Source organism: Phalacrocorax carbo, chromosome 24, assembly GCF_963921805.1.
Source record: "Phalacrocorax carbo chromosome 24, bPhaCar2.1, whole genome shotgun sequence".
Taxonomy (NCBI): Eukaryota; Metazoa; Chordata; class Aves; order Suliformes; family Phalacrocoracidae; genus Phalacrocorax; species Phalacrocorax carbo.
This window is the reverse complement of record NC_087536.1, coordinates 5,576,324-5,595,372: the sequence shown is the minus strand read 5'-3', so window position 1 is coordinate 5,595,372 and position 19,049 is coordinate 5,576,324. Positions and strand designations below refer to the sequence as shown.

At 61.9% G+C, this 19,049-nt stretch overlaps 4 protein-coding genes across 14 annotated transcripts in view; 3 read left to right on the top strand and 1 right to left on the bottom strand.

Moving 5' to 3' along the window:
• XPO7 (exportin 7) overlaps positions 1–4,361 on the top strand; it is a 49,791-nt gene extending 45,430 nt beyond the window's left edge. The window contains exons 25-28 of the mRNA XM_064472752.1: positions 52–212; positions 2,071–2,169; positions 2,488–2,615; positions 2,766–4,361. Coding sequence (XP_064328822.1) covers positions 52–212; positions 2,071–2,169; positions 2,488–2,615; positions 2,766–2,859 — 482 coding nt within the window. The 3' untranslated portion in view covers positions 2,860–4,361. The remainder of the gene's footprint in view (positions 1–51; positions 213–2,070; positions 2,170–2,487; positions 2,616–2,765) is intronic.
• PBDC1 (polysaccharide biosynthesis domain containing 1) lies at positions 4,160–6,762 on the bottom strand. Its single transcript, XM_064472753.1, has 6 exons — positions 6,695–6,762; positions 6,544–6,609; positions 5,449–5,508; positions 5,226–5,366; positions 4,983–5,094; positions 4,160–4,879 (listed from the first exon to the last, which is right to left on the bottom strand). Exons 1-6 carry the CDS (start codon positions 6,710–6,712, stop codon positions 4,770–4,772), a joined length of 507 nt encoding a protein of 168 aa, XP_064328823.1. The 5' UTR covers positions 6,713–6,762; the 3' UTR covers positions 4,160–4,769.
• A 1,211-nt stretch (positions 6,763–7,973) lies between these two features.
• NPM2 (nucleophosmin/nucleoplasmin 2) lies at positions 7,974–11,734 on the top strand. Of its 11 annotated transcripts, none has more exons than XM_064472501.1 (12): positions 7,974–8,066; positions 8,267–8,648; positions 8,709–8,728; positions 9,870–9,946; positions 10,065–10,150; positions 10,253–10,372; positions 10,448–10,541; positions 10,612–10,745; positions 11,014–11,042; positions 11,158–11,194; positions 11,430–11,500; positions 11,671–11,734. In XM_064472501.1, the coding sequence occupies exons 4-11, from the start codon at positions 9,889–9,891 to the stop codon at positions 11,472–11,474; spliced, it is 603 nt and encodes a 200-aa protein (XP_064328571.1). In that variant the 5' UTR covers positions 7,974–8,066; positions 8,267–8,648; positions 8,709–8,728; positions 9,870–9,888; the 3' UTR covers positions 11,475–11,500; positions 11,671–11,734. The 11 variants fall into 11 exon arrangements, with proteins under 11 accessions (XP_064328571.1, XP_064328570.1, XP_064328568.1 ...); XM_064472500.1 differs by having other exon boundaries at positions 7,974–8,206; positions 8,408–8,648; XM_064472498.1 differs by having other exon boundaries at positions 7,974–8,347; positions 8,408–8,648.
• A 4,618-nt stretch (positions 11,735–16,352) lies between these two features.
• Positions 16,353–19,049, top strand: FGF17 (fibroblast growth factor 17). Its single transcript, XM_064472600.1, has 3 exons — positions 16,353–16,591; positions 17,683–17,789; positions 18,189–19,049. The coding sequence occupies exons 1-3, from the start codon at positions 16,468–16,470 to the stop codon at positions 18,483–18,485; spliced, it is 528 nt and encodes a 175-aa protein (XP_064328670.1). The 5' UTR covers positions 16,353–16,467; the 3' UTR covers positions 18,486–19,049.

The following is a 19,049-nucleotide window of genomic DNA, read 5'->3' as shown; positions in this document are numbered from 1 at the left end:
AGGGGATGTGCTGGCAATACCCCAATATCTCCCCTTTTCCTGTTCTTGCAGACACCATGGTTTGCACAGGCTGCTGCTCCTGTTTGGACCACATTGTCACCTATCTCTTCAAGCAGCTGTCTCGCAGCACCAAGAAGAGGACCACCCCTCTGACCCAGGAGAGCGACCGGTTCCTGCACATTATGCAGCAGCACCCAGAGATGATTCAGCAGGTAAAGACCGAAGGCGTAGGGCCTTGTGGCACGGCACGGTAAACTCCCTGATAAGCCCTGAATTTTCTTAGCGTGATGTAATATGGGGGCTGCATGCTTCCAGCTCTAGAGCCCCGGGCTTTTCCGGAGCAAAAAAGGGTATTTTTTTTTTTGCTAGCATTGCATCTCTCCCACGTGTTCATCACATGGTAGGTGTGATTCAAAGCCATGCTTCAGGGCCGCGGTTCTCCCTGTGCAAGGAACGCCAGTTTTGCATTTCAAACGTGAACGGAAGTAGCTAAAAATGAGCTCTGCTCTTTGGCCTTTGGGGGTGCCCCCCTTTTTGGCTTTAAGAAAAACAGATTTATGGGCAGTGCTGGCAGTTTGTAGAAACGAAGCCAGGAAACACCTTCAACACGAGAGCATGCGTTCTGCTGCTGCCTTAAAAAACAAAAACCTCAGAGTTTAAGTCCCCAGAACCACTCGGTGGCACACGTGCTCTCACAGCAGAGCAGGCGCCGTGGGGTCCCTGTGCTTAACAGCGCAGATTTTCAGCGTGTGCTCGTGTTGGGACCACGTGAAACTTGGCTTTGCAGCCTGTTGGAGCACGTGCTGCCTTGGCACCGTTCGTGCCTGCCTTCGGAACGGCCCCTGCGGGGTGAATCTGATAATCGAGTTTGTTTTTACGTGCTGGTAGCACATCTGCCATCTGCAGCGCGTCCGAGAGACACGGAGCTTGCCGGGATTTGTCTCCCCTCTGGGTCAGGAGCGTGTGCGGTGGCAGAGGATCAATAGCGAGCTGAGGCAGTTTCCTTGCTTAGATCAGGCTTGGCTCAGCATTTACCTACACGCACCGTGTAGTTTAGGTACCTCTGTGTCACTTAACGACAGATGTCTCTGCTCACAGAGGTTTTGGTGCTCCAGAGGGCCCTGTGTTGGCATCTGGATATCCCGACCTTACAGCAAAACCCTTCCCTAGGCCTCTTGCCTGGCCGTACTGCTTTGAACGGCAGCGCTCGGTGTGTTTCTGACGGCGTTATCCAACCTCGCTCGCTGATGCGTGTCAGCACGACTCCCACGTGAAAGCAGGGAATATTGTTCCACCCTCGCGGATGGATCGAATGCAAAGAAAAGCAGGCTTTTTGGGGGGCTGGAAGCTGTGTTTTCTGAGGATAAAAAGAGAAACTGCATCTTCCAAACCAGCTAGGTTAGGTGTGCTGGCTTTAGGCTATGGAGGGCGTGGAAGGGAAGGCAGACACCCCTCGTGCGGGCGGGAGGAAGCCCCCCAGGGCACCACAGCGTGTGCTCTCTGCGTTTATGCACTTGCTGTTGCCTTTTCTAAGTGAAGATGAGGCAGACTTCCCCTGGCCGCCTTGGGGCGGGATGGAGCGTGTCAGGAGTAAATCATAGAATCATTTAAGTTGGAAAAGACCTCTAAGATCATCAGGTCCAACTGTTAACCCGGCCCTGCCAAGCCCACCACTAAACCATGTCCCCACGTCTACATGTCCATTAAATACCTCCAGGGATGGTGACTCCACCACTCCCCTGGGCAGCCTGTTCTGATGCTTGACAACCCTTCCAGTGAAGAAATTTTTCCTAATATCCAATGTGAACCTCCTCTGGCGCAGCTTGAGGCCATCTCCTCATTCTGACAGCTTTCAGCACCTCTTCCATGTGCCTTCAGGGAGGTTCTCCACCAGTTCATGGGGGCTTCAGGTCCTCCTCTTGTCCCGCGATGCTGAGAGCTCTGTAGCTTTGAGGCTCCAACACTAGAAGCATCAAAGGTGAATCGTTGCTCCTGAGCCCGCACGGTGCCATGGTGAGGAGAGAGCTGGGATGGAAAGGCTGGTCTTAAACCTCGCTCTCCCTCTTCCAGATGCTGTCAACAGTGCTGAATATCATCATCTTTGAGGACTGCAGGAACCAGTGGTCGATGTCTCGGCCTCTGCTCGGCTTGATATTGCTCAATGAAAAGGTAAAGTTCCCACCTTCCCGCTGGAGCTGGAGGAGCTCTCGGGGCCTGTGTGATGCCAGAGCCTTGGGGCTGACGGGAGCAGAACGGTGTCAGGGCCAGGCGGGCGGGAAGTCGGGACTGGAGAGGTTGTGTGGCGAGGGAAGGGTGTCCAGCCCTGCCTGGCAGCAGCCTTGGCACTAAGGGATCCTATAAACTTTCATAAGGGCGCTAGAAGTCACTGCAAGAGCTGTAGCGCGTTTCCTGCCTCTTCCCGAGCGCCTGTCCCAGAGCCGAGGTGGCCTTTCATCTGAAAACCCATCCTTTTCTTGTCTCCCCCAGTATTTCTCTGACTTGAGGAACAGTATAGTGAACAGCCAGCCTCCGGAGAAACAGCAGGCAATGCACCTCTGCTTTGAGAACCTCATGGAAGGCATCGAACGCAACCTCCTAACCAAGAACAGGGACAGGTCAGTAGGGGCTGAGCCCGTCCCGGCGCAGGCCGAGCCCACAGCTCAGTGCAGAGCCCGGCCTCGAGCCTCGGCGGTCCTCGTGGCAGCCTCACGGAGAGCAGAACGGGCGCCGCCCCGCTCTGACGCGCTGCTCTGCCTTTGCCTTAGGTTTACGCAAAACCTGTCGGCGTTCAGGCGAGAGGTGAACGACTCCATGAAGAACTCCACCTACGGCGTGAACAGCAACGACATGATGAGCTGACGTCTCCCGACTCCACCTGTACAGAGCAGCATCTCTTTGGCCTGGCCCAGAGGGGTTACCGTTTCCGATGGAAAGAAAAGAGGGCGTTTCTAATCCCTGCTCTTCCCCAGGGCTGGATTGCGGCGCTCGCTTTGGGCCGTACTCCACGTCCCGAGGGAGGAGGGAACAGGAGGGGTGGTTGAGCTCACCGGGGCAGGGTGCTTCTGTTTCCGTGGGAGGGGGTGGAAGGGCATAAAGCCAGGTGCAAGAATCCAGCGTCTCCCTACCCGAATGTCTGCGTGGAACGCCAGCGCTCTGCTGCAGCCTGCCTTGTATAAACATGTACATTTTTTCATAACATTTTGAACAAGGTTTATATTGACTCAGTTTAAAAAAAAGAAAAAAAAAAAGAAAAAAAAAGGAAAAAAAAGACGACAAAAAAAAAAAAAACACAAAAAAACGTGTGATTGAAATTTTTACAGAGTCCTGGTGCACCGGTGCTGGCGTGAGGGTTGTGTATGCGAGTGAGGAAAGCGTGTCCTGCAGGCCTGAAGCTTTACTGGGCGAGGGGTGGGTGTGAAAGTGCAGAGATATATTTAGTGACAAGTGTAGAGAGAAGCAAAAAAAAAAAAGACAAAAAATCAACAACAACAACAAAAAAAAAGGCATTGTAAAATTCCAAATGTATATTTTTTCTTATTAAGCCCCCTTGAAATCACAACTTCCTGTTACCGTCTTGCCCTTGGTATTAGGAACTCTAAGCCATGCCGCGTGATCTTTCATTCGTGCTTGCTCGTGGGTGTCTCTCCTGTCCCCCCGGTGTAGCAGTAGGCGCTGTCCCCTCGTCAACCCGCTTCCCGCAGGGCCCTGGCCTCCCTCCCAACCGCTGCCTCGCCGGGCGCCTGCCCGGCACCGCTCTCCTCACTCTGCCTTCTCCTTTTCTATTGATTTGTGTTGGTTTTTAATTATTTTCTCTCTCCCCTCCATCGGAGTCGGGCAGGACGCGCGCGCGGGGGCCGCTGGGGCCGCAGGCGAGCTCGCCACGCGCTCCGGAGCTCGCACCGCCCGCGCTCCCAGGGTTCTTAATAGCAAGGTTTTGCCTAGCATGAAGTATTTAACGCCCCCTTTAAAAATTATTCCCGGGTTTTTTTTTCTTCTAAGTCACCATAATAAATGTTTTGGATATAAAATCGACTTTCAGAGGAAAGCTGATGGGGGAGGGAACCTGTTTGCCTTGTATTTTTTCCACTATTGTTGCTGCTAGTCGTGTGCATCCTCCTGCTCAGTTCTACCCACAGACACTCAGTCCTTAGGGCTTCAGTTCTTCCCAGACACCACCTACTCTTAATTTTATTTTTTTTTTTAATTTTTTTTTGTTTTCTTTCCTCTGGCGATTGTGTGTTGGGTCCTTACTTTTTTTTTTTTCCTCCGCGTGAGCAGATTGCCGGTTGACTTGTAAGGGTGTTTGCTGCATACAGTGTAAGCATTGTGACTGCAAATAAAACTTCAATGGTTTCTACTGAGCCGTGTCTGCCTGCGCATCGCCGGCGCCCCGCGCTCTCCCCTGCACGCACCGCAGGCGGGAGCCTGCTGGGGACGGGGCGGGCGGGGATCAGTTTTCTAAATGAAATGGGTTAAAAAAAGCCTATTTGATTTGCGCGGGTAGATCGTGGCGCAGGCAAAGGTCCACCCCGAATCCAAGTGGATTCAGCCGCAGCGGATTTGGTCTGCTTTAGGGAACGACCCCGTCAACACCCGCAGCACGAGGACTTTTTTTAAAAAAAAATTTATTTACAGCCTGGAAATGGAGCCTGAACTTGGGAGGAGCAGGGAAGGCAGCTACAGCCCCCCCCCCCGAGAGCCTCCCCCTGCCCGGGCAGGGGTCTTTCTGCCCCTCCTCAGCTCAGCGCCGGGCAGACTCCGTCCCATCCTCACCCCGACGCCGCGGTGGCCGCCGGCTCCCTGGCACTGCTGTAGACGACGCTGTTACAGCCCTCTCTGTTCCGAGCGATTTCGATGGCGAAAAACTGGATTCTGGTGGCTAAAAGGTGGAGAAAATTAAAAAAAAAAAGGGGCAGATGCGTTGGGTTCAGCTTTCCTGCGGCCTCGCGCGGCCCTTTTCCAGCGGGGCGGCCCTCGCTCACCGAAGATGCTGTTCTCCTCGGTGTAGTCCTTGCGGCAGTCCAGGCGGAGCAGGGTGCCGTAGTTGAAATCCTCCACCACCCCCTCGAACCGCAGGCAGAACGGGCGCCATTTCTGGGGAGGAAAATCGGTACGGTTGGAAAAGGCCTCCTAAGATACACATCCAACCAGCGAGAAGCATCGGCGCCCGGGGAGAGGGGGGACGGTTGGGTGCGCGTCCCCCCACCCCTCTTCTCCCCACCCACCTCCTTGGCAGGCTCGGATTTAAGCTCTTCGGGGTCGAGCACGTCAATTTTAAGATCCCTGAAGGTTTTCCTGAACTCGCTGTAGATCTGGTCGTCGACTTTGGTGAGCTTCAGAAACTTGGGGTCGACGGAGGAGATGAGCTACGCAAAAAGGCTGAAGAATTAACTGTGACCCCCCCACCACGAGCCCCACCATCGCCTTAAACCCCCGCCCAGGACTTACGTTGAAGTAGACCTGGGCGTGCTGGTGCGCCTTCATGGCCCAGGCCAGCTCCACGCGGGGCTGCGGAGGCGGGAGGGGGGGGTCAGGCAGGGCTGCGCCTCCCGGGGGGGGGTCCTCTCCCCTCGGGGGGTGCGTGGGGGAAAGCGGGGACGGCTTGTGGGGGTCTGGGGCCAGACAGACACCCCCACACACAGCACAACCACAGTGGGGGTTCATGGGTGATGCTATGGACCTGCAGACCCTGAAGCACCCCATCTGTGTGGGACCCCCCAGCACTGGGTCCCCCCTCTGCGGGCTGACACCCCCCTTGGTGCTGGGGACCCCCCCCAGGAGTCAGACCCTTCTCCTGGGGCTGAGACCTCCCCTGGGGCTGTGATCCCTGCCCGGGCTGGGATCCCTGCCCAGACTGGGACACCCTAGGACTGGGACACCCTCCTGGGACTGGGACCACCTAAGGCTGGGGCCCCCCAGGCCTGGGACTGAGCCACACACACACCCCCAGGACTGGGACCCACCTAGACTGAGACCTACCCAAGGCTGGGATCACCCCCCCAGGACTGGGACACTCCCAAGGCTGAGACTCCCCAGGACTGGACCCCACCAGGGTTGGGACCCCCCAAAGCTGGGACCTCTCTCCTGGGGCTGAGACCTGCCCCCAGGACTGGGACCCATCTAGACTGAGACCTCCCCCAAGACTGGGACCCCCTCGTGGGACAGTGATCCCCAGGACTGGGACCCCCCGAGGCTGAGACCCCTCTCCTGGGGCTAAGACCCCCCCTCCGGGGCTGGGACCCACCTAAACTAAGACCTACCCAAGGCTGGGACCTCATCCCGGCACAAGGACCCCCCAGGGCTGGGACACCTCTCCTGATGCTGGGACCCCCCCTCCGGGGCTGGGACCCCACCTAGGGCTGAGACCCCCCAAGGCTGGGACCCCTCTCCTGGGGCTGAGACCCCGTCCCGGGACAAGGACCCCCCAGGGCTGGGACGCCTCTCCTGAGGTTGGGACCCCCCCCTCCGGGGCTGGGACCACCCCAGGGCTGAGACCCCCCTCCTGGGGCTGAGACCCCCCGGCCAGGCCCCCCCCGCACTCACGTCGTTGCCGAAGGCCTCGGCCGGCAGCGACAGGGCGTGAGCGGCCGCGGCGGCCTCGCCGGGTCCCTGCGCGGGGAGAAGCTGCTGAGGGAGCGGCGGGGGGACCCCGGCCCCGCGCCCCCCGCCCCGCCGCCCCCCACCCCGGCCCCACCAGCCCCGCCGCCGCCATCGCCGAGCGCCAGCGCCGCCGGAAGCCCCGCCCCGCCCGCGCGCCTGCGCCTGCGCCCACGGGGGTGGGGGGGGCACGGGGAGACACGGGGATGTGGGGGGACACGGGGATGTGGGGGGACACGGGGATATGGGGGGACACGGGGATGTGTGGGGACACGGGGATGTGGGGGGGCACGGGGAGACACGGGGATGTGGGGGGACACGGGGATGTGGGGGGACACGGGGATATGGGGGGGCACGGGGAGACACGGGGATATGGGGGTACACGGGGATGTGGGGGGACACGGGGATGTGGGGGGACACGGGGATATGGGGGGACACGGGGATGTGGGGAGACACGGGGATGTGGGGGGACACGGGGATATGGGGGGACACGGGGATGTGGGGGGACACGGGGAGACACGGGGATATGGGGGGACATGGGGATATGGGGAGACACGGGGGTCGGGGGGACACGGGGATGTGGGGGGACACGGGGATATGGGGGGACACGGGGATGTGGGGGGACACGGGGATATGGGGGGACACGGGGATATGGGGGGGCACGGGGAGACACGGGGATGTGGGGGGACACGGGGATGTGGGGGGACACGGGGATATGGGGGGGCACGGGGAGACACGGGGATATGGGGGTACACGGGGATGTGGGGGGACACAGGGATGTGGGGGGACACGGGGATATGGGGGGACACGGGGATGTGGGGGGACACGGGGATATGGGGGGACACGGGGATGTGGGGGGACACGGGGAGACACGGGGATATGGGGGGACACGGGGATGTGGGGGGACACGGGGAGAAACGGGGATATGGGGGGACATGGGGATATGGGGAGACACGGGGGTCGGGGGGACACGGGGATGTGGGGGGACACGGGGATATGGGGGGACACGGGGGTCGGGGGGACACGGGGATGTGGGGGGACACGGGGATATGGGGGGACACGGGACACGGGGGTCGGGGTACACGAGGAGTCATGGGGGCGGGGATATGGGGGGACACGAGGAGACACGGGGGGTGGGGGGGACACTTGGGGACGGGAGGGGACATGGGACACGGTGGACGGGGGGACACGGGACATGGGGGGACGCGGGGGGACACGGGGCACGTGGGGATGTGAGGGGACGGGGACAGGTGGATATGGGGGGACGGGGGAACATGCATGGGAGGACACGGGAAGGGGGACATGGGGAACAGGGAAACACGGGGAAACACGAGGGACGGGGACAGGGGGACTTATGGGATGAGGGGACACGGGGGACAGGCAGGGCAGGGTGAAGGGGCACAGAGCAGGGCGACCCACGGCATGGTGTGGGACCCATGGCAGGGCACAGTGACCCACGGCACACCAAGGTGACACAGGGCAGGTCACAGTGACCCACGGCACACCACGGTGACCCACAGCAGGGCATGGTGACCCACGGCACACCAAGGTGATGCAGGGCAGGGCACAGTGACCCACAGCACACCACGGTGGCACTGAGCAGGGCACAGTGACCCACGGCACACCAAGGTGACGCAGGGCAGGGCACGGTGACCCACAGCACACCAAGGTGACATGGAGCAGGGCACGGTGACCCCATGGCATACCAAGGTGACACAGGGCACACCAAGGTGACCCACGGCAGGGCATGGTGACCCATGGCACACCAAGGGGACACAGGGCAGGGCACAGTGACCCATGGCACACCAAGGGGACCCACGGCACACCAGGGTGGCACAGAGCAGGGCACAGTGACCCATGGCACACCACGGTGGCACTGAGCAGGGCACGGTGACCTCATGGCATACCAAGGTGACACAGGGCAGGGCACAGTGACCCACGGCACACCAGGGTGGCACAGAGCAGGGCACAGTGACCCACAGCACACCACGGTGGCACTGAGCAGGGCACAGTGACCCACGGCACACCAGGGTGGCACAGAGCAGGGCACGGTGACCCACAGCACACCACGATGGCACTGAGCAGGGCACGGTGACCCACGGCACACCAAGGGGACCCACGGCACACCAGGGTGGCAGAGAGCAGGGCACAGTGACCCACGGCACACCACGGTGGCACTGAGCAGGGCACGGTGACCCCATGGCATACCAAGGTGACACAGGGCAGGGCACAGTGACCCATGGCACACCACGATGGCACTGAGCAGGGCACGGTGACCCCATGGCACACCAAGGTGACACAGAGCAGGGCACGGTGACCCACGGCACACCACGATGGCACAGAGCAGGGCACGGTGACCCCATGGCACACCAAGGTGACACAGAGCAGGGCACGGTGACCCACGGCACACCACGATGGCACTGAGCAGGGCACGGTGACCCCATGGCACACCAAGGTGACACAGAGCAGGGCACGGTGACCCACGGCACACCACGATGGCACTGAGCAGGACCCCAGCGCTGCAGCTGGCTGCGTCCCTGCTCTTGCTGAGCCCCTTGGCACGGCGGAGCTCCCGGGTGCCTGGCGGGGCAGGGGTCGGGGCAGGGGGCAGGGGGCTAGCACCGCAGACCCCCGAGGCAGGGCTGTGCCCATCTCTGTGCCCGCAGCAGCCAGGGGACACGGGTCCCCCTCGGCCTCCTCACCATCACCCCGCTGCAGGCTGGGACTCACCGGGGACAGTCGGGGCCTTTTGGGGTGGCAGGTCCCCCTGCCCGGCACCGCAGCAGCAGGGTGCTGTGGGACCAGGGGGCTCAGCAGGGACACCCCCTTCCTGGGGTGGGACTGGGGGGGCTCCCCTGCTTGTGAGCCGTGATGCAGGGCTATGGATCTCACACACCTGATGAGTTTAATTGCCCTGAAGGGCTGTTGCTTTTTAAGATTGAAAGGGCTGGTGTATTGATTGATTGATTGATTGATTGATTGGTTGGTTGGTTGATTGATTGGGTGGGGGCCCCTCTGCCTCTATAAGCTGCCAGAACATGGGGGTGCTGGTGCATTAGGAGGTTGGTCTTTAGGCTGATAATTCAACTGAGCGTCTTGGGGTGAGTTTTCCTAATGCGCTATTAGTAACACGCTGCATCACTTCTAGGGGAGCACAAGGGGTGACCTACCCTGAGCCTCTGGCTGTAGCTGGTGTGGGGTTGGGGGGTCCTGCTGAGGACCCCCCCCCTCCCAGGGTGAGCCCTGCAGAGCAGTGTTGTGTGTTCCCCCAGGGTGAGGGATCCCGGAGCCATGTCCCTTACAGGCAGCACTGACAGCAAATCTGAGAAGCCAGTGTCTATGATCTGGGGTAAGGCACAGGGGCCCCCCAGAAGCACCCTGCGGGGCTGGGGGCTGCACTGGGCTGCTCCCCCTCCCCTGCCTCTCCAACCCGGAGCAGCCCTGCCCTGACACCCGCCTGTCCGCAGGGTGTGAGCTGAGCAGCGAGCAGGACTCCTACACCTTCCAGGTGCCGGAGGAGTGGCAGTGTGAGCAGCAGCTGGCCCTGCAGACGGTAGGTGGTCCTGGACTCTCCCAAACCCCCAGGGACCCCTAGGCGAAGGGTGCCCAGATGCTGTGGGGCATCATGGGGTGATGCTCTTCTTGCTCCCCAAAGATCTGCCTGGGGGAGATGGCGCAGGATGAGTTCCACATGGTGGAGATCGTGCCGGCCGAAGAGGGAGATGCTCGTGCCCCGGTGCCCCTCGCCACGCTGAAGCCCTCTGTGCTGCCCATGGTGAGTGCCCAGGGCAGGGGCTGCCCCGGAGAGGGGGCTGCTGCCGGTGGGTGCTGCCACCCTTCTTTCTTCTAGGCCACCCTGATGGGAGTGGAGCTGACGCCTCCGGTCACCTTCCACCTGAGAGCCGGCTCCGGCCCCGTCTACATCAGCGGGCAGCATGTCTCCAGTAAGTACTGGGGAGCCACCGCCCCGTGACCCCTCCCTGGGAGCGGGGGCTCAGCCGGCCTCTCCCACAGTGATGCCCAACCTGTCCTGGGATGAGGAGGAGGAAGATGAAGAAGAGGATGCCGCCGAGGAAGAGGAGCCAGCAGAGGAGTCCCCTGAGAAGCTCCCCAAAGGCAGCGCTGCCAAGAAGGGCTGCACTGCCAAGGTGAGCACCCCCTCGGCCGGGGATGCGCTGTGCGGAGGGGTCCCTGTGCCGCAGGGGGGCTGGGGATGTAACCCCCTCTGCTGGGAGCTTTCCCATGCCCTGATCCCAGGGATGGGCTGCTCCGTGCTCCCACCCAGCCCCAAACCCCTCTCTGTAATGGGAGTGAGCTGTGATCTTCATCCCTCGGGGAGGAAGAGTCACAGGCTCTGTAACAAGCCCCCATCCCGCGTGTGCATGCCTCATCTACATCTTCTTCTCTCTCCCCTAGAAGAGGAGGCTGGAGAAGGAAGATGAGCTGTGAGTATGACGGAGGGAAACATATCCACCACCCCCCTGCCATGGAGCAGGTGCTCCCCCATCCTGCCAGGACCCCACACCCCTAATCCCAGCCCTCCCCTTCTCTCCCAAACAGGAGTAGCATCTCCCCTGAGGGTCCCTTCCTTAGTAAGGTAGGAGCTGGCTGGGGTGTCCTGCATCTCCCGCTTACCCCATCGCAGCCAGGCACGTGGGTTAACCCTCCTTGATCAGGACTGGGAGCTCTTGGGGAGGGAAAGGGGCTGATGTGTGATGCTAATCAACTGCTGAACCCAAAAAAATGGGGGAGAAACCCAGGGCCAGGCTGTCCTGGCTGGCTGTGCCTGTGCTGGGTGTTCCCCCTCTCCAGCCATGACCCCGTGCCCGCAGGGGCAAGGAAGCAGCCGGGGCAGGAAGACAGTGGTGAAGAAGTAGCAGGAGCTGTGGCAGAGCCCGGCCAGGTACAGGGCAGCGGGATGGGGTAGCCGGGTGTGAGGGTCCCTACGGGGCTGGGAGGGGGCCTGTGCGTGCCCCCCGTCTCATGGCTGAGCGGTGCTGTGGAGGACCTGCCCCCCAAAGCAGGGTCAGCCCAGGATGCCCATCTTTAAGACCCTTTCTCCTTCCCTTCCAGGTGCAGAAGAGCCTGGAAAGCTGCTGGTTTGGTGTTGTCCTTCCCCAATAAAGGATATTTTGCACTCCTGGCTCTCTGTGCTGGGGATGGAGGGGTTGGGGGTGGGCGGGAGCATCCTCCATCCTGGCCAGGGGATGCTCCTGCCTCCCCGAAGGGCTGCAAGAAGCCTTATGCCCACTGCCCGGGCTCTGGCATGCTGCCTGTCTTGGCAGCATCCTTCCCCTTGGGCTGGGGGGGCCGGCAGCAGCCCCCCTCCCCGCCGTCCTGCACGGGGTAACAAGTGTTGCTTGTGAATAGGAGACAAAAGGGGATTACCGAGCAGCAGGGAGATGATTATAACCCATTGACCTGGCCTTGGTCTGGAGGCAGCAGGTATTTGTGGAGGGTCCAGAGCCCCTCGGGAGCGCGCGGGGGACTGCTGTGTCTCAGATTGGCTCTGCGAGGGGAGCTGAGCCCGCCACAAAGGCAGGCTTTAGTCTGGTCCAGGTGTGGGGCAGGAGGGCTGAGCCCCTGGGGGATGCCAGGGCTCTGGGGGTGGGTCAGTCCCCATCTGTGGGGAGCAGGGTGCCCCATTTGGGGTGTGAGGATGGGGCTGGGGGGTTCAGGGGGTGCCCTCGCAGGGCATCATCCCTGGAATGCCTCACCTGCAAGGGCCACACGCAGAAGGCTTTGACAGGCAGCCCTGTCCCTCCATCCTTTCCTCGCCCTGCAGGGGCTGCTTGCACAGGCCAGCCCCCCCACCGGTGTGTTGACAGCTCCCCAGGACCCTCTGCCCCAAACCGGCGTGGGGGGGGGGGGGGCACACATGCCAGGAGTGATGATGGCTCTGTGGCCATCAATCATCTTCTGCATCTGGAGGGGCTGATGCACAGCCCTACCCTGCAGCCCCTGAGGGATGCTGAGCCCTGGGGATGGGACTGGGGGGGGGATGCCTGCATGTCCCTGCAGGGATTGGGGTAGAAGGAGACCCCTGAGTTGGGGGCTGCAAACTGTGTTTTGGGTTGAGTTCCTGGCCCAGGAGGCGAGAAGGAATCAGGAGAGGCCTAATTTGGGTTGTTGGCACTGAATCAGGCCCCCCACCCTCCTGCAGATGTGGGTCCCCTGATGATCTCCACTGTGCCTTTCCCATGGGGCCTGATACCTGCCTTGCAGAGATGGGGAAACTGAGGCACAAGCCTGGAGGCCAGTGGTTTCTGTACTAAACCCCTCATCCCAAGTGCTATCCCTTCTGGGACACCCCACAGGGGTGTTTTGCCCCCCCGGGGCATTACCCTAGCTCCCTGCCAGGCTATTTATAAGGCACTTAGCACCTTCCTGGCTGAGCAAATGGAGCAGGGAGGGATGTGCAGCCTCCTGATGGGGCTGGGAGCGGGCAGGGGAAAGGGGGGAGCTTCTGTGCATGTGTGTGGGGGACCCCCAGAGCTCCCCAACACTAAACCAGCTGGTTAAAATGCGCTGCGGTGCTTTTCTCTGCGCGATGTACAGACCAGGGCTGTGTCTGTCACCCTGGTGAAAGGAGGGTGACAAAAAGCATCCTTGGTGCCAGCACACCCCTTCCTTGAGGCCTGGCACCCTTCTCCCAGTACCGGGGGCTTTTCCCACCCCTGGTACCATCCAGAGGCATCACTCCCCATCTCCCACACTCTGGCATCCTCCCCTGCGCTGGCGAGGCGGGGGGCTTTGCCACCCTCAGCGAAGGGGACACCCCCTGCCTCCCCGCCTCCCCCGTCCCCTCCTCCTGCCCCGGCCCCCGCCAGGTCCGATCCTCCTTCCCTCCGCAGTGCCGGCTGCCTCCCAGGAGAGGTTCAGCCCCTCTTTGCACAAGCTTTCCCCACCTTTAAAGGCTGCTGCTTCGTGGATCGCCCACCCGCCTCCCACCACCAGGCCGGGACCGGGAGGGTGCTGCCGGCTCGATGGAGTGGGGGGCTGCGGGCGCTGCCCTTGGCGGTGGGCTGCCCTGCCCTGCCCGCAGCCGCCTCTCCCGCTAGCTGCTGCCGGAGGGAGATGCAAACCGGGAACTAGCCCAAGGACGGGAGGCTGATGGGGTGGGGACGCAGGGGTCAGGATGGATCTGGATGCCCCCAAAGCGTAGGACACGCAGCCCCCAGGGTCGGAGGAGGAGGAGAGGACCCGACCCCAGCTGCCTCCCCCATGCTCCGTCGCCGCTGCTGCTCCGGAGACTTTGGCATCGCACGTGGGCTCGCCAGCGCGGCGGCAGCCCGGGTTTCACCCGTTTTTTCCCTCGCCCGCCCCGAACGCGGGGGTCACCCGAGGAAGGAGGGGACAGGCTGCTCCTTGGCTTTCCCTGCCCCGGCGGGGATGTGCCGGCGGTGAAGGAGGGCAGGTTTGCAGAGAGCCCGTGGCGGTGCCTTCGTTTCATGCCGGTGTCTGAGGGGCTTCGGCGAGCGCCATGCAGCCCATCAGCCTGCAGAACCTCTCCATGTAAGCCCTGCATGCCGCTTGTTGCAATTCTTTGCAACCCGGGTTTATCAGTAGTTTATTCTTAGTGCTGTTAGACACAGCTATTCCTCGCAGGGGGGGTGGGAAAAAAAAAAAGAAAGAAGAGAAAACAACTAACTCCGAACAAAACGCCCTGTTTCTCTCCTTTTCTCTTTTGTCTCCCGCTGCAGATGTTTCCAGCTCCTCATGTTCTCCTGTCAGACCCAGGTACGTGGATATGTTTTACTAACCCTGCGGCACATCTGGCTGCTCCGCAGAGCCGGGCTGGGCGAAGGCACCCGCGCTGCGATCGGCTGAGCTAACCCTTCGCCTCGGGGATGCCCGTTGCTCTCGTGGGGGGCTTTCCCGGTGGCCGAGGGGGCCGGTGCGTGCCCACCCCGAGTGGTACCCAGCTCCTGGCAGGGGAGTGATGCTGCAAAGGTGCCTGTGGGGCTGGGTTCCCGCCGGAGCCGGCTGTGCCCATCAGCCTCGGGGCTGCAAAGGGCCGGCTGCGGGGTCTCTGCGGTGGGAAGGGGCATCCTCCCCGGACCCCTCGGGTTTCCTATCTCCGTGGGGCCGGAGGGCCCAAGCAAGGTCAGCAGGGAAGCCCTCCCGGGGCAGGCGATGCATTTCTTGCAGCCTGGCTCAGGGAGGGACGTGCCAAGTCCATCAGCCTTGAGCTCCCGGGGCCCGACTCTGCCCTCGCTCACGCCGAGGCCGGCTGCCGAGGGGGTTAACGGGGCAGAGCGGGTTCTGGTCCCCCCACCAGTGGGGTGGTGTGAGGTTTGACACCCCCCCCTCCCCTTGTCAACCCCCCCACCCAGGCTGCACCATCCTTTTTTGTGCGCTTTAGAAAGGCAGCGGCTATTAAAATGCACTGTTCCATATCAGCACCCTCTGCTCCAGAGCCCGAACAAAACCCCCATAGCTGCTGGCCCCAGAAGCCTTAATACGTGCTCAGGACCTTTTTTCTCTCCTTTTTTTTTTCCTTTTTTTTTTTTTCCCAAGGTAAATGCTTTTATTTCTTTGAAAATGAGAGGGGAAGGGAACCGCCTTTGATGCAGAGGGGCCGCCCCCCCCCCAGCCCACCTCCTTGACCAGCCCCAAAGGCTTTAAAGTGGATCCTGGCAGGAAATGAGTCCCCAGGCGCACACAAAGGTGGGGGGGATCTGGGGGGGGGTGCCGGGGGGGCTGGCAGTGCCCCCCACCACCCCGCCGCTCCCCCAGCTGCAAGAGCGGGCAGGGCTGGGTCCCCTCGTGCCGGCTTCCCACCCGGCGAGGCGATGCTGCAGGTCCCGGGTGATGCTGCGCGCCCCGAACTGGGCACCCAGATCCCAAACGCTCCCTGGGTCCCCCCGTGGGGTGAGCTCCCGGAGCGTGTCCCCCTCCCCACAGCCCTTTGGGAGCTGGTTTTTGGGCCTGGGCTGGGACTAGTGTCCCTTGGGCAGCTCAGCCAGCTGCGGTGCTGCCCTGAGCCCCAGCTTTCCACTTGCACGGGGCATTAAACCAAGCCTTCCTCTGAGATGTGTGTTGAGAGGCACCGGTTGGAGTCCAGTGCAGGGACGGGGGCTGACCACCAGCACTAATCCCCCCCTCCCCAGCTCATCTGCAGCCATTAGCTGCCATTTACCATAAAATAACCCTGGTGTGTTTGCGCTGCCCCGTTAGTATAAGCCACGGAGCTGGCTGGGCTCTGCAGGGTGTTTTATTCCTCCGGCCCCGAGGCTGGTGGATGCTCAGGGTGGGCCAGGAGGGGATGGCTCTGGTCCTGGGACATCCAGCCCAGCTTTAGTTGGGTCTCCCGCCCCACGAGGGTCCCAGCGGGTGTTTTGCAAGCGCAGCCCTTGCATCCCAGCCTGTCCCCGGTACCTGCCTGGGAGCAGGGGGTGCTGCCCGAGCAGGAGATGCTGCTGAGTGTCCGTCTGGCCCCGGGGCATGGCCGGGAGCAGCAGCTCGACCCCGCTCCGGAGGGAACGGATCGACTGTGCCTTAAGGAGAGCATCCTTCCCTGCGAGACCCCGCATCCTCCTCATGCGCAGGTTGCAAAGCAACATCTCTGCCCCTCCCTGCCCACAACGCCACTCGCCCTCGGGTCCAAAGCATCTGCTCGGTGCCTCCGTCGCTGCTCAAAGGGGACCAGCTTGGCTGGCGATGGCTGGGAGCTCTCCCTCGCCCGCAGAGGGGGGGTGGCGGGTGGATCCCCCATGTCCCCCAGCCCTCCCGCCCCACCAGGCTCCCCGCTCCATCCCCTTGCCATCGGCTGTCCAAAACAAATTGATTTTATTTTTCCCTTTGTAAACAAAGGGGGAGAATCAACCGTCTCCTAATTTTAACCAGTACGTGAGGGACCAGGGTGCCATGACCGACCAGCTGAGCCGACGGCAGATCAGGGAGTACCAGCTCTACAGCCGGACCAGCGGCAAGCACGTCCAGGTGAACGGCAAAAGGATCACTGCCACCGCCGAGGACGGCAACAAGTTCGGTAAGAGGCCAGCGGCTCCCCAGGAGGGGTTTGCCTGGGACAGACGTGCTCGTGGAAGCGCTGGAAAAGGATGGGGAAACGTCTATCTTCCCAGAGGAGTTTTGTGGGGGGAATGAGGGGTGCGGGGAGGTTTTAGTTGCTCCAGCTGGCTGGTTTTATACCCAAAAATCCTCCAAATAACTCCTCTGAGAGCACAGCTCCAGACCAGCCAGCCCTGACCTCAAAACTTCCAAAATCACACATTTCTCTGATACCACGTAGCGTTTATAAGCCCTATATTTAGGACTTTTGCTTCCTAATCTCTTCCTGGTGTGAGACAGGCAACTTCTCCCGGAGGATAATCACCTGATCCCGGCACCATCCCTACGTGGTGGGCAGCCCACCCGAGGCAGAGCCCACCCTGGGCTTCCCCCACGGGGTTTGCCAGCCCCAGGCCTGACGCCACGCTGACGGGCGTCACAGCCCCGCAAAGACCAGGCTGGCATCCCCGGCATCTAAAAGCTTCGGGAAAGGCGCTTTTTTGTTGTTTTTTTTTTCAAAGCCCGGTGCCCAGCGGGGCTGACTCACCACCTTTCCAGGTCTTTCCCTGAATTCTCCCTGCCGGCTCAGGCACGGGCTGCTGGGAGCGCAAGACCCGCCGGGGTCATTGGTTTCAGTGTCGGCTCCCAACCTTTGCAGCCACCGCTGTGTTGTGGAGAAACAATGAGGACGAGGATAATTAACCCGCCGGGTGCTGGACTCAGTCTAGCCCTGGAGAACCCATTGAATCGCTGACAATACGGATGTGCCGGGGGAGGATGAAGGGGCCGTTGCTCTCCCCAGTGCCTTCATCAAACGCCCGGTTTGACTCTGCTGGGTTTTAACAAAGGCCCTTTAGCATCATGGCCCGGGAGCATCCCCCGGCAAGGGCTGCCCTGCCCCGGCTGCGGGGGCTCGCCGTCCTCCTGGCCCCGCCGGTGATGGGCAGGGAGGGATGCTGCGGGGTGAGACGGAGGCAGGGATAAGGGGATGGGGGTGGTTTGGATGCCGGTAGCTCGTGGGGGGTGCTGCAGCCCCCGTGGGACACTTCCCCCTTGCTCCCTTCCTCGCAGCCAAGCTCATCGTGGAGACGGACACCTTCGGGAGCCGCGTCCGCATCAAGGGGGCTGAGAGCGAGAAGTACATCTGCATGAGCAAGCGGGGCAAGCTCGTTGGGAAAGTGAGTCCTGGCACCCTCCGTGTGTCCCCGGAGCTCAGCCTGGGCATCCCACCGAGCAGCTGGAGCTGGGACGTTTGGCCAGGCCGGTCCCCCAGTCACAGGGGCTGTGCTGGTGCGGTGGGGGTCTCTCCTTTCCCCCCCTAGAAGCTGCCAGTCCCCCTTTTCCTCCATCAGCATCGTGCTGCTCAGCCTGGCTCCTGCAAGGAGAAAAACCCTCAGGGAGCTGGTCCTGGTGCACTGGGGTCGGTGCCACGGTGAACACGGCAGGGATGGGGTGGGCAGGGGACTGGGAGGGGTGACAGGGGTGGGCAGGGGGGCGGCAGCACCTCCTGGGTCCTATCCCCAAGCCCCCAGCCCCATCCCTGCAGGTACTCAGTGACCCCTCTCCTCCTCCCGCAGCCCAACGGCAAGAGCAAGGATTGCATCTTCACCGAGATCGTGTTGGAGAACAACTACACGGCTTTCCAAAACGCCCGCTACGAGGGCTGGTACATGGCCTTCACCCGCAAGGGCCGGCCCCGCAAAGCCTCCCGCAGCCGCCAGAACCAGCGGGAAGCCCACTTCATCAAGCGCCTGTACCGCGGGCAGCTGCCCTTCCCCAACAACGCCGAGCGGCAGAAGCAGTTCGAATTCGTCGGCTCGTCCTCCCCAACCCGCCGCACCCGCCGTACCCGCGCCCCTCGCCCACGCACGTAACGCCCGGACTCGCCCCCCCCCCACCCCGCCGGGCCCTGCCCTCCTCATCCTCACAGCCTTCAGTCTCGCCAGACTCTGCCCCTTCTCCCGGCACCCTCCAGCACTGGTTCTTCCCCACTTATTTTTCTAAAGATGCTCTATTTTTATACTCTTGGGCACTGTGAATAGGTTGGGGAGCGCACGCTTCGGGCGCGGTCACTGGTGTCTATAGCCCCACGCTGGGGTCCCTTCAGCCCTGGAGCATCCCTTGGTACCCACGTGAACCACCTGGTACCTTTACCCACTCCCCTTGGCAACCCCTCGGAGACTTGTCCCCATGCCACCGAGGTCCGGGACCCCCCGGCCACGTTCCCATCCCCGCAGACATCCCTCTCAGTGCCAGGGATGGATGGGACCAGCCATGAGACTGCGGGATGTCCCCACCGGAGCAGGATGGAGACCCCGGCCCCGGGCCCGTGGGATGCTGTGCCCGTCCCTGCAAGGGCACCACAGGCAGCCAGGTGATGGGGAGCATGGGGTGCTGGTCGGTCTGTCTGTCTGTCTGTGCAGCTTCAGAGGGGAGGC